At 48.4% G+C, this 17,500-nt stretch overlaps 1 protein-coding gene across 7 annotated transcripts in view; it reads right to left on the minus strand.

Moving 5' to 3' along the window:
* Window positions 1–443: 443 nt before the first annotated feature.
* Window positions 444–17,500, minus strand: part of LOC129715792 (perforin-1-like) — an 82,652-nt gene continuing 65,595 nt past the window's right edge. For 5 of the 7 annotated variants that reach the window (XM_055665652.1, XM_055665647.1, XM_055665650.1 and 2 more), the window contains one exon: window positions 444–863. Coding sequence is in view for 1 of the 7 variants with exons in the window: in XM_055665647.1 (XP_055521622.1) it covers window positions 803–863 (61 nt within the window). In the remaining 6 variants the exon portion in view is untranslated. Of the gene's footprint in view, window positions 864–16,148; window positions 16,266–17,500 lie in introns of all 7 variants that reach the window. The other 2 variants (XM_055665651.1, XM_055665645.1) reach the window with 1 other exon arrangement.

Below are 17,500 nucleotides of genomic sequence, written 5' to 3' on the forward strand. Positions count from 1 at the left end.
TGTATGTGGTAATAAACGATCAGGACATTATGTCTGACACCGCTCATTCTTGCCCGTTCTTGTCCAAATGCTGCCTTTGTTTGGTTTTAATTGTAGAGATACAGCGCGGAAACTTTGATCCAGCGATCGACCTCGTACTAACCCTGTCCGACACACATAGAAACATATGTGTTCTTATAGAAACTTACAAAATTCTTAAAGTCTTATAGAGTATTGTGTACAGTTTTGGTCTCCTAATCTGAGGAAAGACTTACAAAATTCTTAAGGTCTTATAGAAACTTACAAAATTCTTAAGGTCTTATAGAAACTTACAAAATTCTTAAGGTCTTATAGAAACTTACAAAATTCTTAAGGTCTTATAGAAACTTACAAAATTCTTAAGGTCTTATAGAAACTTACAAAATTCTTACAAAATTCTTAAGGGGTTGGACAGGCTAGATGCAGGAAGATTGTTCCCGATGTTGGGGAAGTCCAGGACAAGGGGTCACAGCTTAAGGATAAGGGGGAAATCCTTTAAAACCGAGATGAGAAAAACATTTTTCACACAGAGAGTGGTGAATCTGTGGAATTCTCTGCCACAGAAGGTAGTTGAGGCCACACAGTTCATTGGCTATATTTAAGAGGGAGTTAGATGTGGCCCTTGTGGCTAAGGGGATCAGGGGGTATGGAGAGAAGGCAGGTACGGGATACTGAGTTGGATGATCAGCCATGATCATATTGAATGGCGAATGGTGCTGGCTCGAAGGGCCGAGTGGCCTCTCCTCCTGCACCTGTTGTCTATGTCTAAGTCCTGGCGACATCCTCACAAATCTTCTCTGTGCCTTTTCCAAGTTAACAACGTTGGGTTGAGTTTGATGCTCGGCCTAGATGGAAGAAAGGGTGAATTAGTTTAGAGATACAGCTTGGTAAAAGAACAGGAAAGCAGACTATTATCTAAATGGTGGCCGACTAGGAAAAGGGGAGATGCAGCGAGACCTGGGTGTCATGGTACACCAGTCATTGAAAGTAGGCATGCAGGTGCAGCAGGCAGTGAAGAAAGCCAATGGTATGTTAGCATTCATAGCAAAAGGATTTGAGTCTAGGAGCAGGGAGGTTCTACTGCAGTTGTACAGGGTCTTGGTGAGACCACACCTGGAGTATTGCGTACAGTTTTGGTCTCCTAATCTGAGGAAAGACATTCTTGCCGTAGAGGGAGTACAGAGAAGGTTCACCAGACTGATTCCTGGGATGTCAGGACTGTCTTATGAAGAAAGACTGGATAGACTCGGCTTGTACTCTCTAGAATTTAGGAGATTGAGGGGGGATCTTATAGAAACTTACAAAACTCTTAAGGGGTTGGACAGGCTAGATGCAGGAAGATTGTTCCCGATGTTGGGGAAGTCCAGGACAAGGGGTCACAATTTAAGGATAAGGGGGAAATCCTTTAAAACCGAGATGAGAAGAACTTTTTTCACACAGAGAGTGGTGAATCTCTGGAACTCTCTGCCGCAGAGGGTAGTTGAGGCCACACAGTTCATTGGCTATATTTAAGAGGGAGTTAGATGTGGCCCTTGTGGCTAAGGGGATCAGGGGGTATGGAGAGAAGGCAGGTATGGGATACTGAGTTGGATGATCAGCCATGATCATATTGAATGGCGAATGGTGCAGGCTCGAAGGGCCGAATGGCCTCTACTCCTGCACCTAATTTCTATGTTTCTATGTACAGGATACTGAGTTGGATGATCAGCCATGATCATATTGAATGGCGAATGGTGCAGGCTCGAAGGGGCTGAATGGCCTCTACTCCTGCACCTAATTTCTCTGTTTCTATAACTCTATGAGCTGCAACCACTGTTTTAGCTGCTGGCTTTTACAAAATGGTGTCAGATTGTTGTTGGTCCTCAAATAGGCCCTTATGTCCCGTAAAATGTAAGATTGTTGCCGGGGTCTGGTCTGATGGATGCACCCAAACTGTGTTTCAGCCCATGTTCCCCTCGATTAACATCTGCTCAAAGTTTTGTCACAGTTCCAAAACACCCGCCTTAGTGCGTGCAAAGGAATTATTTTAAGATTTATTTCCTCCCGAGGCACGATAAAGAAGATAAGTGGGCTTTTCTGCTGGTCTCTTGCCAACTTGCGAATCTTCTAAAGTGGTTCCCAGCCGACGATCGCTCTCCAGAAATGTTGTTAACGTCAGGAATCACACACACAGCACGGAAACAACTTGCCCAGCCAACCAAGATGTCCCATTTCCCTCTAAACCTTTCCTATCCGTGTACCTGTCCAAATGTTGTTCTAGTAATTGTCTCAACTACCTCCTCTGGCAACTCGTTCCATACACCCACCACCTTAAACCTATGTCCTCTGGTTCTTGATTCCCCGAGCCTGCGTAAAATATTCTTATCTGTTCCCCTTCACCTTTATAACATTCTCCAGCGCTCGTAGGAATGAAGTCCCAGCCTGTTCGACCTCCCCCAGCGGCTCTGTGCCTCGAATCCTGACAGCATTCTCATCAATCATCTCTGCACCCTTTCCAGCTCGACGACATTTCTCATTTACCTTTGGGTGAAAGATGTACCTGCATTCCATAACCCCCCCTGCTCTACAACAATCTGCCGTTCACTGCCCGGTTTGACTTCCCAAAATACAGCACCTCACATTCATCAGACATTCCGCAGCCCAGCTGCTCAGCTAACCAAGAGATTATTTTGAATGAATGAATGAAAAGCAGGACTTCTAGGGTGGTTATCTCTGGTTTGCTTCCAGTACCTCGTGCTAGTGAGGGCAGGAACAGGGAGATAGGGGATCTGAATGTGTGGCTGGGGGGCTGGTGCAGGGAGCAAGGATTTAGATTTGGTCTCCAAGTCTGAGGAAGGACATTATTGCAGAGACGGTTCACCAGACTGATTCCTTGGATGTCAGGACTGTCTTATGAAGAAAGACTGGATAGACTTGGTTTATACTCTCTAGAATTTAGGAGATTGAGGGGGGATCTTATAGAAACTTACAAAATTCTTAAGGGGTTGGACAGGCTAGATGCAGGAAGATTGTTCCCGATGTTGGGGAAGTCCAGGACAAGGGGTCACAGCTTAAGGATAAGGGGGGAAATCCTTTAAAACCGAGATGAGAAGAACTTTTTTCACACAGAGAGTGGTGAATCTCTGGAACTCTCTGCCACAGAGGGTAGTTGAGGCCACAGTTCATTGGCTATATTTAAGAGGGAGTTAGATGTGGCCCTTGTGGCTAAGGGGATCAGGGGGTATGGAGAGAAGGCAGGTACGGGATACTGAGTTGGATGATCAGCCATGATCATATTGAATGGCGAATGGTGCAGGCTCGAAGGGCCGAATGGCCTCTACTCCTGCACCTAATTTCTATGTTTCTATAGACCACTGGGATCGGAGTGATCTGTACAAAAGGGACGGGTTACACCTTAACTGGAGGGGGGGACTGACGTTCTGGCAGGCAGGTTTGCTGGGGCTACACGTGTGGGTTTAAACTAAATAGTGGTGGGGAGGGATTGACAAATTGGGAGTATAAAGATGGAGTTGAAGGGGAAGTGGCTACAGGAAAAGTTACAACAGATTCTCGAATTAATGGGAAGGAAAGTTTGAGAAGGGACATCGGAGTAAGGTCAGGGCTAATTGCGAGCAGTGTGAGGGGGAATGTGAATACGGGGGTCTAAGTGTTGTATATGAATGTGCGAAGTATAAGGAATAAAGTGGACCGGCTTGAGGCTCAGTTAGAAACTGGCAACTACAATGTTGTGGGAATTACAGAGACAAGGGCCAGGGCTGGGAACTGAATATTCAAGTGTATACCTCCTATTGAAGACAGACGGGTGGGCAGAGGGGGTGGGATAGCTCTGTTGGTGAGGAATGAAATTCAGTCCCATGCAAGGGGTGACATTGAAACAGCAGATGTGGAGTCAGTGTGGATAGAACTAATGAATTGTAAGGGTAAAAAGGCTTATCTACAGGCCCCCAAACAGTAGCCTGGACATAGGGTGCAAGTTGAATCAGGAGTTTAAATTGGCATGTAGCAAAGGTAATGCTGTGGTTGGTATGGGAGACTTCAACATGCAGGTAGACTGGGGAAATCAGGTTGGTACTGGACCCCAAGAAAGAGAGTTTGTGGGGTTAAGTCGTGATAGATTGTTAGAGCAGCTTGTGTTGGAGATGACCAGGGAGAAGGCTTTGATAAAGGACCTTGAGGTTAAGGAGCCATTAGGAGGCAGTGACCATGACATGGTCAGGTTTAATGTACAATTGGAGAGGGAGAAGGGTAGATCGGAGGTGTCGGTGTTACAGTTGACCAGCCCCCCCCCCCCCCCCCCCAGGTCTCCTTCTTACACAAAGGGGGGGGGGGGGGAGGTGCTGTTAAACACTTGGTCCCAGCGAGATCCTGCCGACTACTCTGCTCGCCCGCACTCTGGAATAACAAACCCCTTCAGACACCATATAGCCATATAACAATTACAGCACGGAAACAGGCCATCTCGGCCCTACAAGTCCGTGCCGAACAAATTTTTTTCCCTTAGTCCCACCTGCCTGCACTCATACCATAACCCTCCATTCCCTTCTCATCCATATGCCTATCCAATTTATTTTTAAATGATACCAATGAACCTGCCTCCACCACTTCCACTGGGAGCTCATTCCACACCGCTACCACTCTCTGAGTAAAGAAGTTCCCCCTCATGTTACCCCTAAACTTCAGTCCCTTAATTCTGAAGTCATGTCCTCTTCTTCTTCATGCGTTTGGCGTGCACAGCCTAAAGTTGTCGGGCAACTTGTTCTAATTGATCTTACTTGTTTGAGCAGGTCAGGTTAATTGCATTTGTCGAAACACTGAAGCTCATTGTGAAGACACAAGTTTATTACGCTCGAGGGAGTGGGCGAGTCACCACAAGGATGGTCACATAGTTGCCTTGTATTCTTGTATTGTATTGTATTGTAGTGCCTGCTACTCGCTGTCCCCCTCAATTATTCTGCGCACAGGCAGCACGTACATGAGTAGTCACAGGTCCAGCTAATCACACAATCAGCACAGAGGTGAGGACAGTCACCCCCCCCCATAGTTTTGTAGTCCGGATTTTGAAACTCGGTGAAAATTTTTTTTAAATTAAAAATCTCCGCTTTCCGCGAGACAGTGGGGCAGTTCGTGTGTGTGTGCGTGCGCGTATGTGTGCGTGTGTATGTGTGTGTGCGTGCGTGTGTGCATGTGTGCGTGCGTGCATGTGTGCGTGCGTGTGTGTGCGCGCGCGCGTGTGTGTGCGTGCATGTATGTGTGTGCGTGTGTATGTGTGTGCGCGCGTATGTGTGTGTGTGCGCGGCGTGTGTGTGTGTGTGCGTGCGTGCGTGTGTTTGTGCGTGTGTGCGTATGCGCGTGTGTGCATGTGTGTGTGCGCGTGCGTGCGTGTGTTTGTGCGTGTGTGTGCGTGTGTGCGTGCGTGCGTGTGCGCGTGCGCGTGTGTGCGCGTGCGTGCGTGCGCGTGCGTGTGTGTGCGCGTTTGCATGCGTGCGTGTGCGTGTGAGCCCTGGTGAGTGTGAGTAAAGGTGAGTGTGAGTAAAGGTGAGTGTGAGTAAAACCCAGGAAATTGTGTCCCCCACGTTTTAAAAGCGGTGACTTGTACCGAGAGACAATATCTATGTCAGCAAGAAAACAATCCACACATTGAGAGAACAAAACCCCCATGTTTTGATTCCTCTAAGACAAATATTATCTGTTAACGGTCATTGTTAAGGGCTTGTTAAATATCACTATTAACATCATATTAACACCATGTGTCACCAATTGTGTTTTGACATGCAAGTATTACTGAAGGTATTCACGGAGAATTTCTTAAATCTGTCTGATGCGGGTACAACTAACATTTGAACTAAAGGGCCAGTCCCGCTTGCCGATTCTTTTGGCGACTGCCGGTTTCATATCAGGGTCGGCAAAAGATTTTGAACATTTCAAAATTCATCGGGGACAAAAAGATGTTGCGACACCGCGCTACATACGTCATCACGCCACGTCACGCCACAAATGTTTCGGTGCCTTGATACATCAGTCAATGATGCCGGCAGTTGCCGAGAACATCGCCAAGTGGGACAGGCCCTTAATTGGATGTATTGGTGGATGGGGAAAATTTAAACAGGTATGGGATTTAAACGGGTCAGGTCATTAAGGGCTCCAGTCGAACGGGTTTCCTGGCTGGCTTGTAGGTAAGTCTCTCATACACGCTCACTAGCGTTATTCAGTTTTTTTTCCCATCTCTCTCTCTCTCACTCTCTCCCCCCCCCCTCACCAAGGTTGGTTCTTCTGTTTGCCTTTATTTGCTCCAGTTTTATTTGTTTAAGTGTTATTTACCACGTTGTAGCTTTTGAAAGAGTCAAGCGGGAATCAGACGCTTTTTAAGCTGAATCTCAGCCCGTTCGCGGGGCCTTTAGAAACATAGAAATTAGGTGCAGGAGTAGAGGCCATTCGGCCCTTCGAGCCTGCACCGCCATTCAATATGATCATGGCTGATCATCCAACTCAGTATCCCGTACCTGCCTTCTCTCCATACCCCCTGATCCCCTTGGCCACAAGGGCCACATCTAACTCCCTCTTAAATATAGCCAATGAACTGGCCTCAACTACCCTCTGTGGCAGAGAGTTCCAGAGATTCACCACTCTCTGTGTGAAAAAAGTTCTTCTCATCTCGGTTTTAAAGGATTTCCCCCTTATCCTTAAGCTGTGACCCCTTGTCCTGGACTTCCCCCAACATCGGGAACAATCTTCCTGCATCTAGCCTGTCCAACCCCTTAAGAATTTTGTAAGTTTCTATGAGATCCCCTCTCAATCTTCTAAATTCTAGAGAGTATAAACCAAGTCTATCCAGTCTTTCTTCATAAGACAGTCCTGACATCCCAGGAATCAGTCTGGTGTTTCATCGCCCGGCGCGGCTTAAAATCGGTCGCGGGATCTTGCATCGCCCCGCGCGCGGTCAGGCAGCCAAACTGCTGCGTAGGCGATCGATGCTCCCGATGTCGAAGTCCCCGCTGAGCAATGGAAAATCCCGCGGCCGATTTTAAGCGATGAAAGGCCCCGCCATTCGGGGCGAATGAAGCTGCCGTTGACGGAGTTTGGAGTCGGTCACCAACCAGGTCAACTCCCGATGTTACCGTCCACAGGGCCCACGGCCGAAGCCTCGCGCGTGTGATGTGCGGCCACCAAAACATTGTTGGCCCCCCCCCCCATGTTTTGATAGCGATGGATTAGAACAAACTTGTTTTTCTCTGCGGTTCTACTGGACATCGTGCCGTTTCCCTTTTTAGTCTCAACACCCTTTGCAATTCTGCAAAACCACTAGCTCGCAATTCTAAGCAGCTCGCCACGTGCAACATGCACACATTAACACGAAAACTCAACGTTCTCACGCTCCCAAATAAGGGGCATAAAGTCAAACTACGGGACAAATTCCCCACGGCAATTCGTTGACTGACCGACTGGGTGGGTGAATGATGAGTTGGGCCGGGTGCTGGACTGCACACAAAGACCAGCCGGCGGGGCCAGCTGAGGAGGTTTGACCAGCCAGGCGGTAAGCGAAGGTCGGAAGTTCGGACAGCTGGCCGGGCTGCTGACCGATGGGGCCACGGGCGAGGCGAGGCGAGGCGATGCTGCTGCTGCTGCACTCCATGGGCTGCACTACATTGGGATGGGTGAGGCTGGGTCCGACATGGCCCTCTGGCCCGACCTGAGTTGTAGCAGTCAAATACGGGACAAGGGCAGTCCTGTCTGGAAAGACCAATTTAGCCCAAGATATGGGATTTCCCAGCTAATTCAACCCTAACCCACATCCACCTCTACAATACAGCGAGACCTGGGTATCCTTGTACATCTGTCACTGAAAGTAAGCATGCAGGTACAACAGGCAGTGAAGAAAGCTAATGGTATGTTGGCCTTCATTGCGAGAGGATTTGAGTTTAGGAGCAGGGAGGTTCTACTGCAGTTGTACAGGGCCCTGGTGAGACCACACCTGGAGTATTGTGTGCAGTTTTGATTTCCTAATATGAGGAAGGACATTCTTGCTATTGAGGTAGTGCAGTGTAGGTTCACCAGGTTAATTCCCGGGATGGCGGGACTGACATATGATGAAAGAATGGGTCGACTGGGTTTGCAAATTAGAAGCATCGAAATTCTTATAGAAATATTTAAATTTTTTAAGGGATTGGACAAGCTAGATGCAGGAAAAATGTTCCTGATGTTGGGGGAGTCCAGAACCAGGAGTCACAGTTTAAGAATAAGAGTCTTTTAGGACTGAGATGAGGATAAACTTTTTCACCCAGAGAGTTGTGAATCTGTGGAATTCTCTGCTACAGAAGGCAGTGGAGGCCAATTCACTGGATGTTTTCAAGAGAGAGTTAGATTTAGCTCTTAGGGCTAACGGAATCAAGGGATATGGGGAAAAAGCATGAACTGATTTTTGATGTTTAAGAAGGAACTGCAGATGCTGGAAGATCGAAGGTAGACAAAAGTGCTGGAGAAACTCAGCGGGTGAGGCAGCATCTATGGAGCGAAAGAAATAGGCAAAGTTTCGGGCCGATTTTGGATGGTGTCATGATCATATTGATGGCCTACTCCTGTACCTGTTGTCTATGTTTCTATGCGACGGAGTACAGGAAGGATATTGCGAGCCGTGTGTCCTGGTGTTGAGGCAACAACCTACAGTACCAGTCAGCATCAGCAAGTCAAAGGAGATATTGAACGACATCAGGAAGTAACGTTTCATGCCCCACTTTGTTCGGCATGTAAAAGCGGCCACGTTTACTGAAGAACGACAATGTCTCAGGTGTAGTTTTCATAAGGTCATAGAAACATAGAAAATAGGTGCAGGAATAAAGGCCATTCGGCCCTTCGAGCCTGCACCATTCGCCATTCAATATGATCATGGCTGATCATCCAACTCAGTATCCCATCCCTGCCTTCTCTCCATACCCCCTGATCCCTTTAGCCACAAGGGCCACATCTAACTCCCTCTTAAATATAGCCAATGAACTGTGTGGCCTCAACTACCGTCTGTGGCAGAGAATTCCACAGATTCACCACTCTCTGTGTGTGAAAAAAAATGTTTTCCTCATCTCGGTCCTAAAAGATTTCCCCCTTATCCTTAAACTGTGTGTGTGTGACCCCTTGTTCTGGACTTCCCCAACATCGGGAACAATCTTCCTGCATCTAGCCTGTCCAACCCCTTAAGAATTTTGTAAGTTTCTGTAAGATCCTCCCTCAATCTTCTAAATTCTAGCGAGTACAAGCCGAGTCTATCCAGTCTTTCTTCATATGAAAGTCCTGACATCCCAGGTCATAAGCGATGGGAGCAGAATTAGGCCATTCGGCCCATCAAGTTTCCTCAGCCATTCAATGATGGCTGATCTATCTCTCCCTCCTAACCCCATTCTCCTGCCTTCTCCCCATAATCCCCGACACCCACACTAATCAAGAATCTATCGATCTATCTCAGCCTTAAAAATATCCACTGACTTGGCTCCCACAGATTCACCACCATCTGGCTAAAGAAATTCCTCCTCATCTCCTTTAATTCTGAGGCTGTGCCCTCTGGTCCTAGACTCTCCCACGAGTGGAAACATCCTCTCCACATCCACTCTATCCAGGCCTTTCACTATTCTGCACGTTTCAATGAGGTTTCCCCCTCATCCTTCTAAACTCCAGCGAGTACAGGCCCAGTGCCGACAAACTCTCGTTCAATCCATGTGTAGTTTTGTGTGCTGTTGATGAAACATTAGGCAGATGATTCCCTTTGTTAAACTAGTTTGGCAACTTGTGACTCATAATTTCTTGAGTTTAGAAAATCCCTTAACAACCGTATTTAATAAGGTCCCACACAGGAGATTAGTGGGCAAAATTAGAGCACATGGTATTGGGGGTAGAGTGCTGACATGGATAGAGAAGTGGTTGGCAGACAGGAAACAAAGAGTAGGGATTAACGGGTCCCTTTTCAGAATGGCAGGCAGTGACTAGTGGGGTACCGCAAGGCTCGGTGCTGGGACCGCAGCTATTTACAATATACATCAATGATTTGGATGAAGGGATTCAAAGTAACATTAGCAAATTTGCAGATGACACAAAGCTGGGTGGCAGTGTGAACTGTGAGGAGGATGCTATGAGAATGCAGGGTGACTTGGACAGGTTGGGGGAATGGGCAGATGCATGGCAGATGCAGTTTAATGCGGATAAATGTGAGGTTATCCACTTTGGTAGCAAAAACAGGAAGGCAGATTATTATCTAAATGGTGTCAAGTTGAGAAAAGGGGAAGTACAATGAGATCTGGGGGCTCCTTGTGCATCAGTCAATGAAAGTAAGCATGCAGGTACAGCAGGCAGTGAAGAAAGCCAATGGCATGTTGGCCTTTATAACAAGAGGAGTTGAGTATAGGAGCAAAGAGGTCCTTCTGCAGTTGTACAGGGCCCTAGTGAGACCACACCTGGAGTATTGTGTGCAGTTTTGGTCCCCTAATTTGAGGAAGGACATTCTTGCTATTGAGGGAGCCCAGCGTAGGTTCACAAGGTTAATTCCCGGGATGTCGGGACTGTCATATGCTGAGAGAATGGAGCGGCTGTGGGCTTGTACACTCTGGAATTTAGGATGTGAGGGGATCTTATTGAAACATATAAGACTATTAAGGGTTTGGACACGCTAGAGGCAGGAAACATGTTCCCGATGTTGGGGGAGTCCAGAACCAGGGGCCACACAGTTTAAGAACAAGGGGTCGGCCATTTAGAACGGAGATGGGGAAACACTTTTTCACACACAGAGTTGTGAGTCTGTGGAATTTTCTGCCCCAGAGGGCGGTGGAGGCTGGTTCTCTTTAAGAAAGAGCTAGATGGGGCTCGTGAAGATAGCAGAGTCAGGGGAGAAGGCAGGAACGGGGTCCTGATTGTGGATGATCAGCCATGATCACATTGAATGGCGAATGGTGCAGGCTCGAAGGGCCGACTGGCCTCCTCCTGCACCTATTGTCTATGTTTCTATGTTTCTATCTCCCCTCCTCCATCGACTCCTGCACCTTGACACAGGCAAGAATCGGCCTGTATGATGTTTTAATTCTAGGCGATACAACGACTGGCTCATTAGCTGTTGGGTGGAACCTTGACATTGGTATTTTAATCCACAATCCACAAGCAGGGAGGGGAAAATATACCAAACATGAATGCAACCTGCCAAAAACAAATTAGAGGGACTACACCTCATATTTCTCTGTCCGTATTTAATATTTAATACAGAGCCCTCCATAATGTTTGGGACAAAGACCCATCATTGGTTTATTTATTTGCCCCTGTACTCCACAATTTGAGATTTGTAATCGACAAAAACACATGTGGTTAAAGTGAACATTGTCAGATTTTATTAAAGGCCATTGTTACACATCTTGGTTTCACCGTGTAGAAATTACAGCAGTGTTTATACATAGTCCCCCCCATTTCAGGGCACCGTAATGTTTGGGACACAGCAATGTCATGTAAATGAAAGTAGTCACGTGCAGTATTTTGTTGCATATCCTTTGGATGCAACGACTGCTTGAAGTCTGCGATTCACGGACATCACCAGTTGCTGGGTGTCTTCTCTGGTGATGCTCTGCCAGGCCTGTATTGCAGCCATCTTTAGTTTATGCTTGTTTTGGGGGCTAGTCCCCTTCAGTTTTCCCTTCAGCATATAAAAGGCGTGCTCAATTGGGTTCAGAGTGCACAATTTACTTGGCCATTCAAGAATTGACCATTTTTTAGCTTTGAAAAACTCCTTTGTTGCTTTAGCAGTAGGTTTGGGATCATTGTCTTGCTGTAGAATGAACCGCAGGCCAATGAGTATTGAGGCATTTGTTTGAACTTGAGCAGGTAGGATGGTGCCCTGAAATGGGGGGGACTATGTATAAACACTGCTGTCATTTCTACACGGTGAAACCAAGATGTGTAACAATGGCCTTTAATAAAATCTGACAATGTTCACTTTAACCACATGTGTTTTTGTCGATTACAAATCTCAAATTGTGGAGTACAGAGGCAAATAAATAAACCAATGATGGGTCTTTGTCCCAAACATTATGGAGGGCTCTGTGACTCTCCTTCCCAAACCCATTATTCTGCCCAGAACCCTGACACCCCGAACTAATCAAGAATCTATCGATCTCTGCCTTACAAATATCCATATCTTGGCCTCCACAGCCGTCTGTGGCAATCAATTCCACAGATTCACCACCCTCTGACTAAAGAAGTTCCTCCTCATCGCCTTTCTAAAGGAACGGCCTTTAATTCTGAGACTGACCTCTGGTAGAAACATAGAAACATAGAAATTAGGTGCAGGAGTAGAGGCCATTCGGCCCTTCGAGCCTGCACCGCCATTCAATATGATCATGGCTGATCACCCAACTCAGTATCCCGTACCTGCCTTCTCTCCATACCCCCTGATCCCCTTAGCCACAAGGGCCACATCTAACTCCCTCTTAAATATAGCCAATGAACTGTGTGGCCTCAACTACCCTCTGTGGCAGAGAGTTCCAGAGATTCACCACTCTCTGCGTGAAAAAAGTTCTTCTCATCTCGGTTTTAAAGGATTTCCCCTTGGTCCGGGACTCCCCAACCAGTGGAAACATCCTCTCCACATCCACTCCATGGAAAGTCTTTCTCTGTTCAGTGAGTTTCAATGAGGTCCCCCCCCCCCCCCCCCCCATCATTCTAAACCCCAGGGAGTCCAGGCCCAGCGCTCCTCATACATGAACCCACTCACCCCTGGGGTCTGGCCTGTCTCTCCCCCCCTCTGATTGTGGAGCATAAACTAATCTCCTCTGCCCTCCGGTCCCAGCATAATATCCATGTGCCTGTCTAAACGCCTCTGAAATGCCTCGCAGAGAATGAGACAAAGGTGTAGTTCTGCACCTTAACTTGGCATTCACCTGTCCTGCCTTAACTGGTCTGTCGCCCACACACCCAAGCTGCATAACTGCTGTTCCTTCTCATTGTTGCAAGGGATAATTTTGTAATGGGTGTGTACTGTTGTGCAGATACTGACACCAACCCATCCATCCACATAGCGATCGTTCTATTGTCCTGTCCCCACCCTTGTCACGCCACCAACTACCCCTCTCCTGCTGGCTCCAAAGTTCACTCCCCGCTCCCTAACCCCTGGGGTTGACTGGTATAGTTTAGTTTAGAAGTACAGCACGGAAACAGGCCCTTCGGCCCACCGAGCCCGTACTGACCAGCGATCCCCACACACTATCCTGCACACACTAGGGACAATTTACATTTATACCAAGCCAATTAACCTATAAACCTGCAGGAAGGAACTGTAGACGCTGGTTTCAACCGAAGGTAGACACAAAATGCTGGAGTAACTCAGCGGGACAGGCAGCATCTCTGGAGAGAAGGAATGGGTGACGTTTCGGGTCGAGACCCTTCTTCAGACTGATGGGTGGTGGCGGGGAGAAGAAAGGAAAAAGGAGGCGGAGGAGCCCATGGGCTGAAGGAAGGGGAGGAGACAGCAAGGGCAACAAAATTGGGAGAATTCAATATTCATGCCCGCAGGATGCAGGTTCCCCAAGCGGAATACGAGGTGCTGTTCCACCAATGTCCGGTGTTGCTCACCCTGGCCATGGAGCTTTTTTATGGCCATTGTTAGCTGTTTGTTGGGTGAGAACAAGAAGCTGGTGTGACGTGGGTGCGGGAGGGATAGAGAGAGAGAGAATGCCGGGGCTACCTGAAGTGAGAGAGACCAATATTCGTACCACTGGGCTGTAACTCTGACAGAGGAGACACAGGACAGAAAGGTCAGTGTGGGAAAGGAACAGTGTTCGGCAACCGGGAGATCAGGTAGGTTCAGGAACCAGGGGAGAGAGAGAGCAAGAGGGAGAGGGACAAGAGGGAAAGAGTGAGGGGGCAAGAGAAAGAGAGAGGCAAGAGAGAAAGAGATAGGGAAAAAAGTGAGAGCTGGAGAGAGAGGCAGATTTGTTGGTTAATTGGGTTCAGTAAAACTCAAATCAAATTAGTGCGAGGATTCAAGATTAAAAGACTAGAAAGAGGGAGGGAGAGAGAGGCAGGGGAGAGGCAAGGGAGAGGCAGAGGCCAGTTGTGCAGGTTTGTAGGTTTATTGGGTTCGGCAAAACTGCACGTCTTTAGAATGTGGGAGGAAACTGGAGAAAAAACCGAAGTTGGTCACGGGAAGAACGTGCAAACTCCGTACAGACAGCACCCGTGGTCAGGATCAAACCCGGGTCTCTACCGCTGCGCCACCGTGCCGAGAACAAAACTAAAGAAGGTAAAAAAAAAATAGAAATAGAGCGAGAGAGAGAGAAAGAGATAACAAGAGACTTGGACAGGTTGAGTGAGTGGGCAGATGCGTGGCAGATGCAGTTTAATATAGATAAATGTCAGGTTATCCGACAATGGGGTTAGGTTAGGTAAGGGGGAGGTGCAGCGAGACCTGGGTGTCCTTGTACACCGGTCACTGAAAGTTGGCGTGCAGGTACAGCAGGCAGTGAAGAAAGCTAATGGAATGTTGGCCTTCATAACAAGAGGATTTCAGTGTAGGAGTAGAGAGGTTCTACTGCAGTTGTATACGGCTCTGGTGAGACCACATCTGGAGTGTTGTGTACAGTTTTGGTCCCCTAATTTGAGGAAGGACATCCTTGTGATTGAGGCAGTGCAGCGTAGGTTCACCAGATTGATCCCTGGGATGGCGGGACTGTCATATGAGGAAAGATTGAAAAGACTAGGCTTGTATTCACTGGAGTTTAGAAGGATGAGGAGGGGGATCTTATAGAAACATATAACATGATAAAAGGACTGGACAAGCTAGATGCAGGAAAACTATTCCCAATGTTGGGCGAGTCCAGAACCAGGGGCCACAGTCTTGGATTAAAGGGGAGGCCATTTAAGACTGAGGTGAGAAAAAACTTTTCCACCCAGAGAGTTGTGAATTTGTGGAATTCCCTGCCACAGAGGGCAGTGGAGACTGGATGGATTTAAGAGAGAGTTAGATAGAGCTCTAGGGGCTAGTGGAGTCCAGGGATATGGGGAGAAGGCAGGCACGGGTTATTGATTGGGGATGATCAGCCATGATCACAATGAATGGCGGTGCTGGCTCGAAGGGCCGAGTGGCCTCCTCCTGCACCTATTTTCTATGTTTCTATGTTTCTAGAGCGGAGAGAGAGGGATAGAGAGAGAGAGAGAGAGAGAGAGAGAGAGAGAGAGAGAGATAAGGAGCAAAGGAGGCAAGAGAGAGAGGGAGACAGAGAGAGATTGTCAAAGAGAGGGTGAGGGGGTGTGTGTCAGAGAGAGAATGTTAGAGCAGGATAGAGAGGAATGCCGGGAGGGGTGGAGGCAGATATGACAGTGGTGTCTAAGAGCCGTTTAGACAGGCACACGGACATGCAGGGAATGGAGGGATATGCATCACATTCAGGCAGAGGGGATCAGTTTAACTTGGCGTTGTGTACGGCACGGACATCGAGGGCCGAAGGGCCTGTATATCGGGCTGGACTTTTATTAAGAGGGAGGGAGGGGGGGGGGGGAGGAGGAGGCAGAGAGTGAGAGTTAGAGAGAGAATAAGGATAGTATGAGAGAGAGAGGGTGAGAGAGAGAGAGAGAGAGAGAGAGAGAGAGAGAGAGAGAGAGAGAGAGGGAGAGGGAGAGAGAGAGGGAGAGAGAGAGAGAGAGAGAGAGAGAGAGAGAGAGAGAGAGAGAGAGGGAGAGAGAGAGAGAGAGAGAGAGAGAGAGAGAGAGAGAGAGAGAGAGAGAGAGAGAGAGAGAGAGAGAGGGAGAGAGAGAGGAGAGAGAGAGAGGGAGATGAGAGAGAGAGAGAGATTAAAGAGAGATAGTGTAGAGATCTATAGAGATCTATAGAGTCTAGAGAGGTGAGTAGCAGATCTAGAGAGATAGAAGTCCAGAGAGACAGAGAGAGAGGGAGAGAGGGAGAGGGAGGGAGAGAGGGAGGGAGAGAGGAGAGAGAGAGGGAGAGAGAGAGGGAGAGAGAGAGGGAGAGAGAGAGAGATATTGAATGCAATTATTGTTCTACGTTGGGGCAGTCCGGGGACTTAGGGTGGGATGAGCTGCAGGGATGTGGTGTGATTCTAATCGGTGAGCAGGTTCGGTGAGAGAGCGCTGAAGGGCGGACACCATCCAGGGCACACCTCCGTGAGAATTGTTGCTTCCTCAGCAACCGAGGCGCTTGGCGATGAGCCACCGCTCGCCCCTATCCAATCCGACCCGGCCCACACCCTGCAGGGGGTGGCGATGAGGGAGGCCGGCTGGAGATAAAAGGAAGGGGAGGATGAGACTCACACACCTGTCTACTCACCAACACATCCAACAGCACAGCAGTCCGGACCTGACCCGACCAAATGGGGGTGAGTGAGAGAGAGAATGAGTGGGTGAGTGAGTGGGGTGAGGGGAGTGATGTGGTGGGTGAGTGAGTGAGTGAGTGGTGGGTGGTGTGAGTGAGTGAGTGGGTGAGTGAGTGAGTGAGTGAGTGAGTGAGTGAGTGGGTGACAGTGGGTGGGAGAGTGAGTGAGTGGGTGAGTGAGTGAGTGAGTGAGTGAGTGAGTGAGTGAGTGAGTGAGTGAGTGAGTGAGTGAGTGAGTGTGAGTGAGTGAGTGAGTGAGTGAGTGACAGAGTGAGTGAGTGAGTGAGTGAGTGAGTGAGTGAGTGAGTGAGTGAGTGAGTGAGTGAGTGAGTGAGTGAGTGAGTGAGTGAGTGAGTGAGTGAGTGAGGGAGTGGGTGAGTGAGTGAGTGAGTGAGTGACAGTGTGAGTGAGTGAGTGAGTGGTGAGTGAGTGGTGTGAGTGAGTGTGAGTGAGTGAGTGAGTGAGTGAGTGAGTGAGGTGAGTGAGTGAGTGACAGTGTGTGAGTGAGTGAGTGAGTGGGGGTGAGTGAGTGAGTGAGTGAGTGAGTGAGTGAGTGAGTGAGTGGGTGACAGTGTGAGTGAGTGAGTGAGTGAGTGAGTGAGTGAGTGAGTGAGTGAGTGAGTGAGTGACAGAGTGAGTGAGTGAGTGTGAGTGAGTGAGTGAGTGAGTGAGTGAGTGAGTGAGTGAGTGAGTGAGTGAGTGAGTGAGTGAGTGAGTGAGTGAGTGAGTGAGTGAGTGAGTGAGTGAGTGAGTGAGTGAGTGAGTGAGAGTGAGTGAGTGAGTGAGTGAGTGAGTGAGTGAGTGAGTGAGTGAGTGAGTGAGTGAGTGAGTGAGTGAGTGAGTGCGTGAGTGAGTGAGTGAGTGAGTGAGTGAGTGCGTGAGTGAGTGAGTGAGTGAGTGAGTGAGTGAGTGAGTGAGTGGGTGAGTGTGAGTGGGTGAGTGAGTGAGTGAGTGAGTGAGTGTGAGTGAGTGGGTGAGTGAGTGAGTGAGTGAGGTGAGTGAGTGAGTGACCAGTGAGTGAGTGAGTGAGTGAGTGGTGAGTGAGTGAGTGAGTGAGTGAGTGAGTGAGTGAGTGAGTGAGTGAGGTGAGTGAGTGAGTGAGTGAGTGGTGAGTGAGTGAGTGAGTGAGTGAGTGAGTGA

This window comes from Leucoraja erinacea, unplaced genomic scaffold, assembly GCF_028641065.1.
Source record: "Leucoraja erinacea ecotype New England unplaced genomic scaffold, Leri_hhj_1 Leri_140S, whole genome shotgun sequence".
NCBI lineage: Eukaryota > Metazoa > Chordata > Chondrichthyes > Rajiformes > Rajidae > Leucoraja > Leucoraja erinaceus.